General features: G+C 43.7%; 1 protein-coding gene across 4 annotated transcripts in view; it reads left to right on the plus strand.

The window, feature by feature from the left end:
- Window positions 1-20,321, plus strand: part of unc5ca (unc-5 netrin receptor Ca) — a 230,723-nt gene that overhangs the window by 17,333 nt on the left and 193,069 nt on the right. Inside the window, exon 1 of one of the 4 annotated variants that reach the window (XM_084359381.1) lies at window positions 12,097-12,536. The exons of the other annotated variants lie outside the window; for them this stretch is intronic. Within the exon in view, the coding sequence (XP_084215507.1) occupies window positions 12,419-12,536 (118 nt within the window). The 5' untranslated portion in view covers window positions 12,097-12,418. Of the gene's footprint in view, window positions 1-12,096; window positions 12,537-20,321 lie in introns of those variants that run through there. 4 annotated transcript variants of the gene reach the window in all.

Genomic DNA, 20,321 nt, shown 5'->3' on the forward strand with positions numbered 1-20,321 from the left:
TCCAAAAACGTTTAAGTCACAGATGACAAGACATTTTATATATATATATATATTTGTCAGATGAACACACAGCACAGTGTGTGTGCAAACCTTCACAGCCTTGAGGTTTACAGGCAACGCCAGATTGATGATGTTCAAACAGCAGCTGAAAGAGCTGTGAGGGATTTTATAAAGAGCTCAGGGGGTGACAGCTGAGTCGAGCTGACATGAACCTTGACCTTACACCTCTTTAGAATGTCAGCAAGCACGCTCACGTGCACACGCTAACACACGCGCACGCACTCTGGCTCGGCAACTCTTAAACACACATGCATGTGCGTGCACGGACACGTCGAGGCTTTCCGTCTCCCTGTCTCTCACACACACACACACACACACACACACACACACACACACACACACACACACACACACACACACACACAGAGACCTGCAGTCTTTGAAGGCCATGGCAGTAGCTACTAATGTGTTGCAGGGTCCCAGTAAGTAGCTGCGAACTGTTTTCTTTCATCTCCGGGGGAATAGATGAGGAGATAGGAGCGCGGGGATGGAAATCATCAGGCAACCAGACTGCCATCGCATGAGCAAGTCTTATCTCCAAAAAGCCAGGTTTTCAGGAACTCCCTTGTTTCCAGATGAACGGCAGCAGATTCTTTCTATATTTCTTTATTGTTTGTGCGCCTTTTTCTGTTGGTTTTAAAATGTTTTGATGAAGGCAAAGTGTTATTAAATGGAGAATATTCAGAGCAATATCAACATTGAAATCAAGGAAACCACAGGAAGAATATTAAAAATGAGTCTTGAGGCAAGGAGACAGGATAAGAACGACTTTCACGATATTTTTCTTTTTATTAGAGCGCAGAATAAACATGCACAACAGACTTTACAAGTGTTGTTGGGTGGAATTTTAATGTTGATGGCACAGTAGGTGAATTCAAAAGAAAAACAGGAAAACAAAGACTAACAAATTGAAGCATTAGAAATCAGCGTTCAACTGACAGAAAGCAAAGTGTCACCTCTTATTGAAGCTAATGTGGCAGTTTGCCTATCGGTACTGTTCGGTGAAGATCATTTGGAGTTCTCAATCGATCCTAAAAGAACATTCAATGACATTCTTCAATTAAACTATTGTGTTTTAAAGTTTTCTCAAAGTATTTAGACACGTATACATCCTCAGTCTTTCTCTCCCTGCCCCTCGTTCTTGCTCCTTATCATCAGCTTAGTTTGCTTTTTTCATTTATGCTCTAAAAACATAATTTTCTCTCTGTCTCCTGCAGCCACAAAGAGGATGCTGCAGCAGCAAACTCCTAATTATTTAATTACATCAATATTGGTCACTGCTGGATCACTGTTGTAATTAAGTGTGATTTGAGGTTCCGGGAGTGTGCATGAATTAATAATGAGCTAATCAAGAAGCACTTGGGCTGATTGCCACAACGTTAACACCTAGAAAGAGGAGGGAAATTAGCTGTTGTCTGTTTCTGGCTCGTGGAGCACATCTGCATCTGTCGGGGCCTCCAGTGGTTTATTGTTTTTACTTGAAATCCTGCAATTAACTCATTTTTGAGAGTGCTAAGAGTCCCATGGCTCTGCACAGTTGAAGTCCGTTTAAAATCGACTGTGGATTAGCAACAAGAAGCAAAATGGGGATTTTAAGTTGGACACCCACACGTGCACACATATAAATTGAAGTGTCATTTGTAAAGGTGCAAGAGTTTTCTCTGGGGAAATATGGCAGAGGAGATCTAAGTGATGGTGTAACACCTCTCTCAAAATGTCATCTTGTCTCCACGAGCCACCTGTCGAAGAAGCACATGATCAAAAAACATGCTTGCGTCCTGTTACAGGTAATGGTGAGGATGCATCAACCATTTCCAAACAAGCTTAGATCAATATGGACCGAGTGTCCAGCAGTAACACAGGTAGACACTGGTTTGATGAGTACTTTACCTTCCCTAGTACTACATCTGATCCAAACACTTTTTAGTACATAAAACTGCAGGTAAGGTTGTCGTAGTTTACTAGTTTCAGTGTATATCATCCTATGAAAATTGCAATTATCACACCATGTACATTTTTGCTTAATTTCTTTTAATTTTTTGTATGAAATAATAATGAATGGTAAATGGATTTGCATTTCTATAGCGCTCTCCCAGTCTGCTGACCACTCAAAGGGCTTTACAACACTTGTCACATTCACACACACATTCATGCACTGATGGCAGAGGCTGCCATGCAAGGTGCCAACTGCTCATCAGGAGCAATTTGGGATTCAGTGTCTTGCTCAAGGATGCCTCGACATGCAGCCTGGGGAGCCAGGGATTCGAGCCAGCGACCTTCCGATTGCTGGACGACCCGCTCTGCCTCCTGAGCTACAGCCCCCAGAGCTGAAGCATTTGTTCAAGCAGAGAAACCCTTCTGTTTGGATTTCTTTATGGGTCATTGTTTTGTTAACATATAACTGAAATCACGATCTTTCCCTTACCTTAGCGGAAGTGAATCGTATAAACAAATTGTGGGACCAATTTTTGGGTTTCTCCATCTAGTGTCACTGCGATTACTGCAGTGGCAAGTTGTAGTGACTCAGTGTCTGCTGCTGCCTTCTTGCAGTGACAGCAGCATGGGTAGTTGGATTAAAGACATTAGACAGTGGCCCTTACTTACTGATTAAGATATCTTGTATGTAAAGCGATCTTAGTCAGACAACAATAGCCTGAGTAAATAATGGAGAAACAGAAAAATAACTTGATCATCCACTACATTTCAAGTAATGAAGTGAATGAAGATATGAAACCCATGGCTTCACTCTTGGAAGAAGACCCTCCAGTATGAGTGCAGCCCTGTGAGATACAAGCCAGAAAAGTTGTTTTGTTCTGATTAGTTCACATCACAAATTGCTTAGTCATATTTAAATGCCTCAGCCTCTAACAAACTTTGTGCATGTGGGCTGTTAACACAGCTATTGAAATTCACCTTCTATTGAATGAGCAGTGTTAAATGCTCAATTTACTAAACTGCTATGGTGTCAACATTTCAGCAGTGTTTGCTGACAAAATGCTGCAAGGTAGAAAACAATTGGCTGCAATCTTTTAATGAACATTTCACACAAAGAAAACAACGTAGAAAGGAGATCCAGAGAATGTTTTAGATAATATCATAAACAACAAGTTATATGTATTTTTAATATCTTCACACACACCAGAGAATCACAAACGGGGTTTTATTTGAGCTTTTTCGACTGTCTGTGTCTGAGCTTTGTGCTTCAGTAATAAAATTCTTCATAGTGTCGGTGCCACAGTGAAATGGGACCACCCACTGACCCATGGTACAGCAGGGTGGCATATTCTGGTAGGCAGCAGAGGCAGATGGTGGGTATCCAGCCTCCTCTTGCATGACAGAGCTGGATCTGTCAAATGGCTGCGGTGGGACAGAGAATGTTGTCTGGCCACGACTCTGCGGTGTCTTCTTATGAGGCTTCAAAGACATTCACTACAAGCAGGATCCTTATTTCGGATGTTAATTTGATTCTTTTGGTTGCAGGAACGAAAAGTTAACAAGATTAAGTTTTTGGTGTTACAGGTCCAGAAACTGTTGAAACAAAACACCATCAGTTGGCCCTTTTCCAACAACTAAAAGTGGATCCATTCCGGTCCCCACACCTAATTTGTAACCGGCTGGAGCAACCCTGAAGTTGGCCTCCAGCTGGAACCAAAAAATAGTAGATTTTTCTTCACTTGAAGTGGGAACTGAAGTGTGCGTGTCATATCATAAAGGTTGTTGAAGACACATCCTTGATTACAGTGGTTCTGATAAAAACTTTTGGACTTGTTGACTTGATAGCACTCAAAAGTCTCAAAATCTTGAATGGAAGTGGTTCAAGAATTGGAGCTAATTTGGTGGAAAAGGCTCTAGTGTGGCCTTCAATGCCCTTAATCCTCCTGTGTCTCCATCTCACCAATGGTCTGAAGGAACACTAATTGTTATGTTTGTCAGAAATTTTCAGCAGTACAATCTTTCTTCTCCTTCAGAAATTGGAACTCGTATGGATGATAACAAAACGCAGGCTGTAAATAATAGCTTTCAACAAGAACAACCTTCTGCTCAGCATGTGTGGCGACAGGCCTGACATGAGGGAAGCATATTCACAGACATGCCAGCTTGTAGCTCCAGACCCGCTGGGAAATTGTTGCTTTCTGCACCACTTCTCTTATCAGCCTGTCAGTTACTTTGTTCATGACTTATAATCTGCCACTGAAATTGAGTGAATTATTAAAAACATGTTCGTACATTTATACTCGTATTTCCCATTTTTTAAAGCAGAAAAAGTCAGAATCTACCCAAAATTTTGATTCTCTCTGTCTCCAGTGCTCTATGCCTGACAGTATCCCTCTTCTAGACACAAGGGAGGTTTTACTCTTCCAACAGAGGTATGAAAAGAAGCACAACTCGCATCTCCAGACACCTTTTATGTAATCTGTGTTAGGGAAAATACAGTAAATCAAGTGATGGAGTCTTTTTCTTGATTAGCTCTGGGCTGAAGGCCGAGATTCACACCCTGGCTTTGATCGAAGATTCCCTGGAAAAAGGTGGACAATTAGGTAAATTAGTCCATCACCAGTATTAGTGTCGGTGCATTTGTAAATCAGATGTTATCGGATGAAGAGGGGACACATTATCTTTCTGGCTGACGCTTATATTTTGCATTCCTGAACCCAAAATGTGGTGGAACATCTTTTGGTGCAGTAGCTGGCCGATCATCCTCAGAGGAAATCTGTTTTGGTCTCGTCCCTGTCCTTGATTGCTTCTCCTCTCTGCTGAGATGTGACGGCTACGGCTTTGCCTTTTTGTTACTTAACAAGAGATGCTAATTGGCAACCATGATGTGTACCTGATTGCTTCATCGGTGCATGGTTAGGTGCAGTATCACTTCACGAGGACAACCAATACGGCATACTTTAAACTTCGTCTAAACAAAGTTTGTCTGTAATGAAAAAAACAATCCAGGCACTCCAAAAATGAAAATATCAGGAGACGAGGAGAAAATGCTACAAAGCCTTCACTGTAGTGGCTAAATCATTAAAACTGCAATAATTAAAAAAGCATAAGTACATATAAATAAAAATATATATGTAAATATCAAAGTTTGTTTATATTCCCTGTTTCTCACCAAAATGCATTATGTGCATACCTGGGGCCTGATGAAATTAGTCCATTTTCTCATAGAGGATTTGCATAATGCTTAAAATTGTGCATTGTTTACATACAGTACAAGTTTGCTAGCTTAATGTCATTTTCTTGTTAGCTATTAATGGTTAATGCATGTTGGTGCCACCAAATGTCAGAATCCAGACACCAGCAGCAGGAACGTGTACTGCCCTCCCCTTCATAAACAGAGCGCCCTCTTCCAAGTATTGCCCCATAGTGCTGTTAATGGGCAGTTTTTACCCATCTGATCTCTTAATCAACATGCAGACATCTGGAGAGAAACTGACAGAGTGCGCGAGGACAGACGTACAGACGTACACCTGCGAGAACACTGAAGAACATCTGCATTATTCATGTGCACACACGTCAGCTATTGTATCTAAAGCCTGCCACACTGTCTCACAAGTATCCATTCAAAGTGTGCCACTTAGTCTTTGAGCATAAGTAAAGATACTTGACATTACCACAGAGAGCCTCTTGATCTGCTCACTCTCAATTACCACACCACTAACTTGATGTTCTTTGACTGACAAGAGTTAGATCTGTTTCAAAAGGCTGTTGCTGTGTGTCGTTTTCGTGCATCTTCCCGTCCTCTTTGCTTCGTCAGAGCTCTGTCCGCGTGTCCTTGCTTTGTTCGTTTCCTTTTAACAAAACTATTGTTGATAAAACCATTTTCCTATTTATATAATATCCCACTTATACGACGTTTGCCTTCAAAGTGGTTTCACCCAGTGACATTTCTTTGAGCCGGAGGACTTTTATTGGCTTTCATGTTTAATTATCACTAAAGAATACGATGCATTGGACAATGTCACCGCCGTGATGAGGATGAAAGGGGCCGACTCACAATCAAGAAATGAACGCGGCATTGATTTTCTTCATGCTCTCTAATGTTTTCCTCTTCAGACAATTACACAGATTGTAGTTATGTAAACAAATAAAAATACAAACATTATTTTTTATGATAAATGCGTAATACGCTCTTTACTGCCTATGAGCTCACATGCTGACTGGAACTTTCAATTACTTTATTGTAGCCACAGCAGTTTGTATTTCCTGCTAAATCCTCCCGTGTGTGTGTGTGTGTGTGCATGTGTGCTTGCGTGTGTGTCTGTCAGGAAACAATTCAATTTGATGACTGATACATTCTCTCCTTGTCTGTCTGTCCGTCTGCCCATCTGTCCGTCTGGATAATTTCTTGATTCACTTTTGTTCCCGCGGCGATGTTGCGGCCCGTGTACAGGCGCGGGTCACACAGAGCCATCTAGGGAATGAGATTGTCAGTACTCATCACCAAACAACCTGCCAAACGACTGAAATCAAAAGTGATCTGAGAGGATTGATATTATGGACAGCGTGTTTCTCAATAGAGGGACGGGGACGCACTCTCGCGCGCACGTGCCAAACGCCAGACAGCCACATCCCACGTCTCATTTTCTCCATCTCGAAATAACACACAAATAAATCCTCCTACAAACACTCGCTCACATCGAGGTGTACCACCTGTGCCCCTCCTCTCCCTCGCCGCTCCTCTCTAATCCACTTGAATGTAGCTGGATATTAGATTAGAAAGTTATAGATGTGATTATTCGTCCCTGGGTGCAGCCATCTTTTCGCTGATTAAAACGTGAACTGGGGGCCATTATGTAACTGCTTAAAGAGATTAAACCTAGTCACCCCCGTGGGGGCCCGCTTCTGCTGTAGCATACAATAGAGATAGCACAGGAAATGGCACACATGACAGCATGTTGAACCTCCACAGGTTGCAAGATAGAAGAGAGAGACAAAGGACTAATATTAAGAGACAGGAGACAGGAGAGAGGTAATGTGAGCTTGTCACAAGTTTAACTTCCCAAGGAACTGAGTGTCTCTTTCAGTCTTTTTAATTAGTGAGAGGAAAGCAGCACGAGAGCGGCTCCTCTTTTAGAAAAGGATTCCCACAAAACACGCTCACGACACACATCACCGTGTATTTTTTAATTGCGTTTGAACGCCAAAAAATGTAACGATCATGATTGTGTTTCCACTCTTTTGCTCGAGGCCCGTGGCAACATTTCTGTTGCTCTCATGACAGCAAACAAGCGAACAGCCATGCTCCACCCGGGCATAACTGGACTGGTTGAATGATGAAAGTCCACAGTCAATGTGATCACTCAAGCTGAAACATTCATAAGCAACATGCTGGTTGATGGCTGCTCATTGTGAACTCTCTGCCAGTTGCTGCGAGGGGCAGAGCACTGAACTTTTTCAAAATGCATAATCAAATGAAAAAAGATGAGCAAAAGTTGAATAATGATGCTCATTCATCTTTGTGTGGGCCATTATTTCATCTTGTTAGCAAATGATTCAGTAATACTCAAGATTTCAATCAGTGTGCAAAGTCGTCAACTTCACCACGAGAACAAGACGTCTGAGATGCTTCATGCACTTTCAGTCCTGTTTCCAGTATTTGTACTAAACGCATGAAGCTGGAGCCGGTAGTAATACTCTCAGACAACAGTGGGATATGCATATAGCTCCAGTTCAAATTTCCACTTTTACCGTATCGTGTGTTTCCAATTATAAAATGATTTATTCTGATTACAAGGCAAGGAATAATGGAGATAGCAAGTAATTCCTGCTGGGTTTAATTAGTTACTCCACACTGCACGTTCACATCCAGACTGTGGTGTTCATGTTATTTTTTTTCCCAAAGCCTGTGTCATAAGCAGTTTCAGACATATGTGTTAAGACTAAATAACTTGTACATTCACACAAATTGCTTTCATCTGTTGGAGGCGGCGACTGTCGACTGTTTCCTAGCGCTGTTTCACTGTCACTGTGAACAGGTGAAGATAAATTAACCGTTTAATCTAAACCCACTCCGATCACTCAACAGCCGACCATCGATGGGAGAGACGCAGTGATGGTACACTTTCATAGATTTTTTTCCCTCACATCTAATCTTGCTAAGTCTTCCACCTCTGCACACCCGGCCAACCACTATGTGACTTATACGTGTACTTATTTCATTAAACTGCACCTTTGACGCTGTTAAAGGATATAGTTGGACATACAGTAGGCTTGACTTGACTTACAATTCCTATGGTTATATGGCAGCTGGCTAGCTTAGCTTAGCATAAAGACTGAAAACAGCCAGCCTAACTCTGTCCAAAGATAACAAAGTCTGCCAAACCAGCACCTCTAAAGTCTGCTAACACATTTTATTTCATTTGTTTAATCTACACAGAGATGTAAAAAAAACAACAACTTTTGGTTTTCACATGGCTTCACATGAAGTCGCCACTGGTTGCCTAGCAACCTGACGGTGGCAACAAGACTCCAGGAAGTCACCGTGCCCGACATCAGAGTGGTATCAGTCTTCTCATCTAACTTGGAAAGAAAACACTTAAATGTATTTCCCATGGAGCGTTCCTTTATCCTTTCTATTGAAGGAAACTGCTGTGCTGAAAACAACGGTGTGGCATTAATGGAAACGTTGCGCACTGATGTGCATCCGTGTTATATACTGCAAACAGTAGACTCTTGATATACAAACATTTTTTCCCAATTATGGCTGCAATGTACATATCTTTCTTTCATCCTTTTGCATTATCAAGGTGATGATATCCTTTAATGTCTCCTCCGCTGTCTTCCATCTGTCCCTCTCATTATTGCTGTGTCTTTGATGCTATGTTTTTACAGGCACAGGCAATGGGGAAATATGTTCCACCTTCTACATGCTGAATATCTATCTCTGCAATGATGATAAACATGAAAAAAGGTGATGTTGGATTGCCTTTGATGATTCTCACATTCAAACGAAATAAGGAGGAGACGGTGTGACAAAGTCCACGGGGGGTTCAGTTAAAAGTAGAACTGGTGGGCTCTGGGGCAAGACGGGGCAACACACACACACACACACACACACACACACACACACACACACACACTGCAATCTGAATTCTTTCAGCTTTAAGTGGAGGAGTTCACAGTGGTGGAAATAACAATCGTAACTGTGAAAAGTGAGGAGGAGGAACCAGATTCACGCGCATCGTTTAAAATAAATGCTATAGTGGCCTGTCTGCTTCTGTGTGAATATAAGAATAAGCAATGTGCCTGTTAACTACCCGTTAAAATCACATTGAACTGAGCAACAGGGTAAAATATATGCACTCGACACTGCTCAATGTCTCTCTTACTTCCAGCTTTGCAAGTTAACGTCCTGTCTTAGTCTCATGAACGTGTCTGTTGTTGCTGCTCCGTGAGGCTGCACTTACCCACAGTGGCGCTTTAAGCTGAACGCTAACACGCTCACAATGCTAACACACAGCATATTAGATTAGCTTGTTAGCATGCTAACATTTGCAGCAGTTCAGCTAAGGCTGATGGGAATATCATTAGTTTTTACTGGTATTTGTCGTAAACCATATAAATGGTAGTGGCATGAATAATTAAGGGATCACCAAAGTGATTACAATTCATCCTGTGAGGGACACGGATGTGTGTACCAAACGTCACGGTAATCCATCCAATAGTTATTGATACGTTTACAAATGTCAACCTTATGGTGGCGTTCAGCGTTACCAGATGGGAAATGTTAAGCTATCGTACCAGAGGCTTAAAATTATTGTATTTTGGGGAAAATTAGCAGACGTGAGTCTCAGCCACAAGACTAAATGGTGTAAATGTGTCATATTGCAGAGCACGTATTTAAAGTCATTTTGAGATGCCTACAAATCTACCCATCCAGCTGATGTTGCTCATGATGCATGGAAGGGGGTGTCCATAACCCCCTCAGGTTAACAGTTTTGGTAAAAGCCTGCAAAATTAAATTACAAGACTGTTCATGTTCTGCATGGAAACAATTAAGACCATAAGGTAAGCTGATTAAATTAATAACCGGGCTTACTCAAGCATTTCAAACAACTCGACTTGAGCACAGCATACCTTACTGCTCAAAGCTCACCTGATCATGTCCAGAAATTAATTAAAACAGGACAGTGTGGACTGGAATGGACTCCTAATATAAGCTTAAGGTCAAATTGTTGTACATTGTGGCTTTTTTGGCTTTACTGATCATACATCTTACAGAGGGCAACATTATCGTACAAATACGAGAGACATCTGCAACACTGGTGGCACGAGAGGAAAAGTTAAGTGCTGTCTGAACCAAAGTGATGAAACAATCAACATACCGACTCTGCCAGTGTTTCTCTTTTCTCTGGATAATCCACCAAACACTCTGACAACCGCCTTCGTTGGGATTTTGTCATAAAATAGACCTGGCGGAAACACAATATTAACATGATCCGTCTAAACTATCATTTAATACACTACTTAAATATTATGTTTAAGTCATTGGCCGTGAATATAAAGTATATATGTGTTATACAACCACATGGAACCATGAAAATCCCATCGCCATTGACTGTTGCTGGCGTAAGTGCTGATCCATATCCAAGTGTGCCATATGTTTCGAGTGTAACTTATTGCTTTCCCATTCCCAATAAAGTGGCAGAATAAAAAGGCTTTTACAGGTCCCTGCGGGTAGCAGCTACTTCCAGTGGTAGTCACTGAACTGTGGGGCTGCTGTGGTGACAAATGGCACCAAGCACATATTTTACTATTGCCATTTACAATGCATGATCCAGGCTGTGCAGCTCAAATGACTGTGCAGCAACACTGTGGAGAGTTATGTTGGCTTGAAGAGTGTGTGTGTGTGCGCGCTGCGAACGCTCATACAAATATGTTTGGAGTTTATACCCCCGGCCACTTACATGTTTATCTTTTTCTTGGGGTATTTCAAGGTGACGGTGGGGTTCTACATGGTGGTCGTGATAACTGAACGTTTGCAAAGACAATAAACAGGAAAACTAAGATGCATTGATTTACGGCTGCGTGGACGTAAATATGTGGAAATGTGGGATAGTGGCACGAAAACAAAACCAGTGGCCACCATGTTTGAAGAGGATGTGGCTACGACATGAGTTTTCAGTCTCCAGGAAGGAATCAGCATCATTGTGTAGCGAGGCAACTTCTCCTTAGTTGTGGTCGTGATGAGGGACATCCTGTAAAATTAACTTTCTTTAAAGTTGCTTTTGTGAGCCTTTGACTCTTTATACAGTTGAACCCATGTCTGTGTTCCTGTCTGTTTCACATTAATATCTTTTCTCAGTTACCCAGTAAAGGTGAGTGACCTCCATTTAATGGTCATTACACAGTAAATGACACAGCTGGTCGATGCACACGATCACTATGAGCCAGATCATTTATAAAGTGCTATTATATATTGTTTATGTAATATTTTATAACCCAGTTATACAAGCTTGCATCATTTTTTTTTTCTTTTTTCAAATACGTGTCATTTGGCTGCAACACAGCAGATAAACTCTATTGTGGAGATGGACCTCTCACAGCGCATCCTCTGCAGGTCCGGCGGACGTGGCCGTCAGGGGGCAGACATCAGTCGGTGATCTCTCGGAGAAAACGTGGCTCTCTGGTTTTGTTCCACACCGGCGGCAATTACAGGCGCATGCACACTCATACGCGCGCACAGGGGAGATACAAAAAAAAAAAACAACAACAAAAAAAACACTTGTCACATGTAGTCCAAGTCATAAAAATACAGCAAAAGATTCAAAACAAGAGAAATAAAATGCGTAAAAGTCAAGAAAATGTGATGAGAAGGAGTGAGGATGGATGTGCTTCATCTTAAATGTGTCAAACAAATAAAATGACCCCAGTCAGGTGTTTCTAAGTGACACTTTATTATTTTTTTTAATTCAGATGTTCTGTTATTAAAGTGCGGAACAGGAGGAAACGAGGCAGGCAGAGTGGAGCAGAGCAGGAGGAATAGAGAGTCTAGTGTTGTAGCCAGAGGGCGGTGGCATTTCTCTCTCTCTGCGTAAACGGAGAGAGTGGAGAAGGAGAGAGCGCACGGAGAGAAGAGCAGAGCTCAGTGGCGAGGCAGCAGTGCCGCTCACACGAGTGAAGGGACCCCGTGGTTATTTCCACCACCTCTGTCTTCTCACAGCTTAACCTGCGCCTTCTGAGACGGACTCAGACACCGGGACTGGAGGCGATATCCGCAGCTTTTTTTGGTTATTTTTTTTTTTAAACTCGTTTGATTGATCAGCAGACCCTTGTGGTGGAGGGGGGGTTTCTCAGTTCCCCCGCCGTGGACCGAGGAGTTTTTTTTGTGTGTGTTTATGCGTTTTACGCGTCGCTTGTCATGGGCAAAAGTGGACAGAGAAGTGGAATAGGACGCGGGGCTTGCAGCTTGGTGAGGATGTGCGCCACGCCGGGGATCCTGCTTCTCCTGGTGCTCGCACACCGAGGAGTCGCCCAAGGTAAGGCTGGAGTGCGCGTCTTCTCTCGGAGCTCTTTTTAAAAAAAATAAAAAAAATAAATACACCTTGATTGTTCCGAAGCGGTGAGAGCTTTTCCTTCACTGCCGAGATGCGGCTGTGAGGACGCGGCGGCGTGTCTCACAGGAGGCGGGGAGGCAGAAGTAGTTCCTGCCGGAGGAAGAGATCTACTTTCTTTTGGTCGTATATCCATTTAAACTGAGCTGGTGCTGATGAGTGGGTGGTTTGCGGTCAGTGTCTTGAGGTGTACACGACATATAGGTACCTGCGCATTTCCAGCAGGCGATGCTCGAAGTGAGGAAACTGAGGGAAAACTCGCAGCTCACTCACGTTCTCCCTGCGAGGAAACGAGGAATGGGCCGATTATTTTAGAAAGACCGATAACTGTATGGTTAATTTAAGAAAGCCTGAGAGAAAATATAGTCCCAACCTGCCACTGAGAGCCGGATAAATCCGACTGTGGCTGCCAAAACTCCCGAGGAACACAGAGAGGGACTTGAACATTGCAGTGATTTTTTTTCGTCAGGACGTGTTTCAGGTCTGAACGGGTGAAAGAAGCCCGACGTTGCAGTTAGATTTAGGTGAAACACTGTGAAGGGAAGGACTTGGGGAGTCCACGACTGGGCGACTAACGTCTCATTGCAGAGCACTTGGCAAACACCGAGGCGACGCTCCACTGCTTCGATTGGAAAATTGATCAGGAGTCACAAACACTCACAGCCGCCAGCTGCGTAAAGGCAATTACACAAATCTCACCAGAAAACCTGGAGTCTCCAAGAAGAAATACGCCTCAAAGCAGCACGGCCACACTTAGATAAAATGCCACAATGTCATGAACTCACCACCATTATCCAGAGAACACAACATATGGGTATTTAAAATACCACGCAGTTAAAATGATGAGGTGTTGTGTATTCCCACCACTGTAATCCCCCGCTGAGGCATAACAGGAATATTAAAGTGATATTTCTGAGGAGTGACGTGCAGCCACGCAGGGCTGCTGTTTGTGGAGGATGTCGCAGGTCACAGGCTGCATGAATCCTGAATAAGTAGCCTGACTTCACACATTTTCTCTCAAGAGCTCTCCGAGATCCCTCACAATAGGCTGGAAAAGGGATAGACAGACTGTCACACTCCCGGTGACCTTCTCAGGGGGAACTTGTGGCTTGTTAATGTTCATCCAGAAGTGTCCAACCTCTGTTTGTTCCACCGAGCTGCTTAATACACACATCCTTCTCTGTATGGTCTCACTAACCTGCAAAGTTTGACCTTATCCTGAGCACTCATGGTGGATATAATCCCCTCTTATTATAGTCTGTATGCGTAATATTCTAATATGCCTTCCTGAGTCAGTGTTGCTGTAATCTTTACCCTCCATTATACATATATATTACGACTTAAACTCCACTTGAAAGCCTCTTTAAAGGGTACAGTCGCTTGTGTAGCCTCCACTAGAATGTACTCAGCAAATTGGTATCGACATTGCTGATTGGCCCAGGGTTTTTGTGCCGAATTTGGGGCCATAATTGGACATGATGTCGCTGCCACCTTTCTCTCGTTGCCCCGGGGAACAACATTTCAGCAACACCCACCGATATTCATTATGACCGCTCTCTATTGGTTTACTGTTAAATCAATACGTTGCAATTTAGGGACACAATCTGAGTAGGCTTTTCACCCACCTCTGATAAATTGCACCTCGCCACCAACATGCGGCTCAATTCGACTTTGGTAGAGAAATCTGATAATTGGAAACTAAAACTCCCCCGATCTTCGCACATTCCCGCACTCCTGTGATGTATTTCTCTTGCTTCTGCCTCTCCCTCCTCGTTTGAGGCTCGTCTCTGATGTTCCTGTCTGTTATTCCTCCGCTCCAAACGACTTGACTCATGTCTGTGAAGCTGGTTTGCTTTGTGTGCGAGGAGTCACTCCATTAGTTGTTCTATTGAATGGGGCCCGAACACACAAACACACTGACCCTAACTGTGGGGGAGTGTGTGTCTTTGTGTGTGTGTGTGTAGCTGATCCTCTCTGTGTGGATTCAATGCTCGGTCCATTCAGGTAGAGATCCTCCTCCAAATAACAAACCTCATCTGTCCAATGTGCCTTTTTTTGTCTTTGAGTGGAAAACACAAATAGTCGCTTTAACCGAATCATTGTGCTCGTGCATAATTGAGTCTCTTATGGCCGGTTGTTGCCTCCAGTTTAACCGCACTGTTAACCGCACTGTTGAATATGTTTATATATGTTGAATAAGTTTTAATGGCCGAGTTTACTGTTGAGGTCTAACGACTAATGATGTTCAGGATGATGGTGTTTGTGGAAATGATGCTGGCACCGCTGAGGACTCAAATCCAATGATGACGGGAGATGAGAACCCTCAAATATTCAAATTTTTTCCACAAGCTTTTTTTTAAAAATCCATTTAGAAAACCCCTCACCCCACACAAAATGAATTAATTCCAAGTCGTTCTACTTTTACATCCAGGTCTCTCCTCAGGTTTTAATTATGGACCTTTTTTTAGCACTTAGTCATTTAATCTGGCATGAAGTCATCTTTTCTGCCGGCGTATAGAAACCATGTTACGCTATGGAAAGGTCTCTCGCACACACACACACACGGCAAGAGGAGAGTGTTAGTTGAGATCCTCTCATGCCAGTTTGAGTGCATATGTCAGGCGTCCGGCGAAGCCCCACCCACCCTCGAGCCTCTCGGCCTATTAAAAAGCCATTAGCTAAGCCTCCTCACATTTGATCTGGGATGAATGGGTGTCAAGATCACTCTACAAGGTCTGAAAAGTCCCCTTGTTTTTTGTGATGACTAAGCAGCGATACGGCCAGATTGTGAAATTCAAGCTGCTGTGTGTTGCTAGTTGAAAACATTTGGTGTTTTTCTGCGTTACACGGCCATTTTAGATTCCACAGTTCGGCTGCTGGGTTTCTTTTTGTTACAGATGTTCAAGTTTCTGTGATATGAAGCACTTTTTTAAATTTAACAACTTTTCTTCCAAGGGTACATTTTCCACTTTGTGTGAATTAATGTTCTTGAACTAGATAGCTGATTTAAAGCGACACACTTTGAGATAAAAATGTGGGTCTATGTGTTCAAGTTTGTCTGCGCAGGTGGGTGTGTGGGTGTATATGTGTGAACCTGGTTTGTGTGGGCATGTGTGTGACTGTGTGTGTTTGTGTTCATAAACTTGGCAGCTCGGGGATGTTCTCAGAGAACTCCTGTGGTGCGTTTGTGTGTGTTTCTCTGCACACATGTGTGTCTGCACCAGAATGTCTATACGTGGGAGACTGTGTGATTTTCTACATGTGTGTGTCAACTTGGCACCACAATGGTGCTCCAGCAGAGCTCACATGGTGTTTTTGTTGCATGTGTGTGCATGTGTGTGCATGTGTGTGCGTGTGTGTGTGTGTGTGTGTGTGTGTGTGTGTGTGTGTGTGTGTGTGTGTGTGTGTGTGTGTGTGTGTGCGCGCTCTTGGCATTATGATATTGCCAGAGCTCCCATGCCGTCTCCCATTATGCTCTGATCCTGTCCCATGGTGCACTGCAGCCATCCAGGGTTCAGTGCTTGTAGAGGGACAGCTGGGAATTATTGGAACTAAATAGGCCAATTTGATTGGCTGTGCAACTGCAGCCAGCGCAATGCGATTGGCCGTGCAGGTTTTATGTGGTAAATTTGATGCTTTTTCTGTATCAGAGCGAGCGAGGGAGGGAGGGAGAGGGAAGGGAAAAGGATGAATGGATGAGGAAGGGAGAGATCTCTCTGGGTGGTTTGTACCAGCTTTGATCACTCCACTAGGACTTGACAAGCTGACTGACTGCCACACACACACACACACACACACACACACACACACACACACACTCGCGCATAGAACACACACACAGCAAGATATGTCTGTGGTCAAACAATGCTGCATTCTGTCTGCATTCTCCGCGTGTGTGTGAGTGTACTAATGCGTGTGTGTGTGTGTGCTCGGACAGACGTTCACAGGAGTGTGTGAATGGAAGTCTTTGACTGTGTCTGGGGTTGTTTTGTATAGAAGACCCTCCTGCTGCTAGCAGAAGCCTAGTGATGGCAGATTTCCCTCACCCTCTCTGCCTCCTTTTTTTTTTTTTTTTAAATCCTTGCATACTCATCCTGACATACTTACTTTACTTACATTTTTCCACCGGCCTTTCCTTTATCCCTCTGTCCTTTCAGTGTGCATCCTCTGTTTACTGCTGAATGGATTACTGACCCTTCTTTCTTCTCCTCCTGCCTGCGGCCTCGCATGTTCATCCATCCACTCAGTAGATTTTATGTTAGACTGTGAAAACGCTCGACCTTCGGTCCGCCAACATTTCTGTGCATTCGATGTATGGTTTACTTGGAACACATAGCAATTACAGCGCTGCCCGTTTCAAGAATCGGGGGCCTGAACGTGGCTTGTTTGCGTTGCGACAGAAAAACTTTGCTGACATGTTTTTCTTGGTGGAAAGCAGAGACGGGATCCAGTTTTGAAGGCACAAGTGTGGTTTTCAAGCGGCTGTGTCGACAAAGCCGCGAGCGGTGTGTGCTTGCGCCATGTCCTATCTCTCACTGTCGGCAGGGGAAAACCCAGGATGGAACATAAGAATGTGTCCCTTTGTGTATATGTGTGTCTCTCTATGGGTGTGCGTTTGTGTCTACGTGGCGTGCACGTACACAAAAGAGACGGGCTCGAGCTGGAGAGAAAGAGTAAGAAGAAGCTAAATGTTCTGAAACTGATTCCCAGCGTCTCCTGCTGTCAGGGCTAATTCCTTCTAGAGTTTCATGTAAAGATCTGGAATTATGAATTTTTCATGGCCTGCGAAACCTAAGGCCTCATTTGGGGCTCTCATTTCCAGGCTTTTTGTTTTAGTTAGATGTGTGTGTGTCTGTGTGTGGGGTGGCTGTTCTGAGACAACGCTGTTTGTTCCCAATCAATGGCCTACTATATAGTTCCCACTGGTCCCATGCAGTCCTGCGCTGCAAGAAATGGAAAGCACATTTCGGTGTTTTTTTTAATCACAGATCTAGATGTTTTCGTAGTTCATTATCTTTATGTAACTTTAAAGGTAAGAATGTGTTCAAGACTTGACGGTTTTGAATTGCTCTCTGTGAACTTGCACAGACAGACAGAGCTCAGAACAAGGACAACAAAAACTGAACAAGGTCAAAATTGGAACAGAATAACAAAAATGGGACTCGTCAGCACTGCATAGTACAAAAGCATGTGAGAAGAAAGTAGTATTAAATCACCAGTGCCCAACACCATAAGTTGTGCAAAGAGATACATACTGGATTTATATGTGGGTTGTATGGATTGTGTAAATTATGTGCTATATATACATATTGACAATGATGGGCCCGGTCCTCACGTCAATGCTCCAACTCAAATACTCTAATATCATAAAACATAATCTGATTTCGCCAATGATGAGTTCACAAAAATCTCTGTTTGTGCCTGTCTACACTAAAAACATGGAAGGAGTTTTTCAAAGACCTAAAATGCTGTTTACGTGCGTACGAAATGCACACGTACGTGTTAAAAACGGCATTTATCAGCCTGATCGTGGAATGGCTGAAAGTTCTGACTTGCCTTTGCCATCACAGTTGAGAGAAAGATCTCAACATTATCTGAGGAAAAGCAAACAATCCTCTTGTCGTCACTTTTTGCAGCCTGCTGCAGAGAGAAACTGGGCGTCTTTGATTCCCATAATAAACAGTTGGGCTCAGTGAATCGATGCCACCGAGTGCCAGGCCACAGATTTCTGTACTGTTGTCCATCGTCTCAATTCCTCTCTCCTGTCATTTGTCCCCATTTCTCTCCCTCACTCCAGCTCTCATTCTCTCTGTCCTGCTTTCTCTCATTCCCATCTGCTACCTCTGACATTCTGTTCGCCTCTCTCACTTTTTAGCTCCCTTTTTTTATTATTCTCTTCCTCTGCTACTGTCTCTCGCCACCCTGTCCCTTTCTCTAGTTAGATTTACACTGTTTAATTAGAGTGTGGCCCAAACAGTGGACATATTGTTGTGCTTCTGGACGGGGCCCACAAGCAGCAGGACATTATGTGTTTGTGTGTGCGCGTGTTTGTGTTTGTGTGGTCACAGAAACATGGTGGAAACTCATCCGTCAGCCGGAGGGAGGGAGAGAGAGTTTGCCTCCAGATAGATTGAGGGAGAAAGGGAAGGAAGGGAGGAAGGAGACAGGTAGAGAAATGGAGCTCCACACCATGCCAGCTGCTCTCCATTGAAATCTCAGCCTGTATCTCTTTGTTTAAAGGTCTCGCCTCTATCCACAGCCGGCAGCTTAGGCTTTTCATGGTCTATATATTCTTTTTATTTGCTACCGTAAAACCTCCAGTAAATAGCCCGGGCTGGTTTACTTGCTTCAAGAACAATGTGCAGCACACTGCGCTTATTGGAGACAAGCGATTACAGGAGAGACTTTTTTTGTCTCTGTGAAACCAACTTCGGCCTCTTCAGCTTGATCTTCTGTCCCTTCCCGTGTCTGCCTCCGACACTTTTGTTTGGATTCATGCCAAAGCACCGATCTGCTGCGTCTCCAGATTTTCTGCTCATGGCGCTTGTATGCAAGACAGTCTGCATATTTCGAGGACGCGTGCGTGTTGTTTTTACAGAATTATTTGCAGATTTCTGCGGCGCCCAAATCACACACTTATGCAAAGACGACACATGTCCACATACGTGTGCTCTGCTTAAGAGGACAATTCCTCGAGTGCAGACACACGCCCAGCAGATGGGTGCTGGGTGCTTTGGCTCAGCGGTATGTTTGTGTGTTGAGGCAAGAGAATCTTATTTGTGTCACCATGAATATGTAATTAAGCCGCCATTGAGAAAAGACGGCGTGCCGCGACAGGGGGTCCACGAGGCTCCGACTCGGGTCCTTTTTTGTTTCCAGTGAAAGCTTGTTGTGGGCATTGTCCTGTATTGAGAGAGAGGAGGAGGAGGATAAATGAAAGAGGGATAAGGTTAAGAGCAGAAACATGAGGGAAACTGAGAAATGGTGACAGAGAATGAAGCGGGAGAGGAGAAGAAGAAGAAGGAAAGGGAAAGTTTTTTTTTTTCTTCCCTTTTTTTTGTGCGTGGAGAATTTGACATTCACGCTCCTTTTCGATAGGAAACAAAGCTGCACTGTAAAAGCCCATTCAACTCCTGGTTGAGTGTGGCGAGAGGATTGGAGAGAGGAGGAAGAGAAGGAGGGAGCGGGCTGAGAGGCGTTGGGAAGCCGCCTGAAGGATTAGTCTTTCTCTTCTTCGTATCTTTCGCCACTACATTCTCCGTGCCTTTGTAACTCTCTTTTCCTCTCCTGCTCTCCTTTCCACATCCTCCCCTTTTTTAGCCATTTTCCCCTCTCGATCACTCTCTCTTGCTCCTTCGAGCCGACCCTTCCCTCACCCCCCTCCCTCACCCCCAACAGTAACTCTTTTCTTCCCCACCCTCCCTCTCGCTCTGTGCCAAACCTGTCTGGTAATCTAGTGGTCCATCTGAAGGAATATGCAAAAACCTGAAACCATAATTACTATAATCACCACTGTAACTTTTTACCTCTTAGGCTTACGTCTGCACTTTGCACACGCGCGTGCACGCACAGACACACAAACCTGACGCTCACAAACACACAAGAGCTACGCCTGTTTTGAAAGAGCACATTGTAATTCTGTAGGATGCCGTGAAAAAGGGGATTTAGCACGTGTTGTAAAAAGGTTTCTGGTTGCCTGTTCTCCTGCTG

Source organism: Pagrus pagrus, assembly GCF_965226575.1.
Source record: "Pagrus pagrus genome assembly, chromosome: 8".
NCBI classification, from domain to species: Eukaryota; Metazoa; Chordata; class Actinopteri; order Spariformes; family Sparidae; genus Pagrus; species Pagrus pagrus.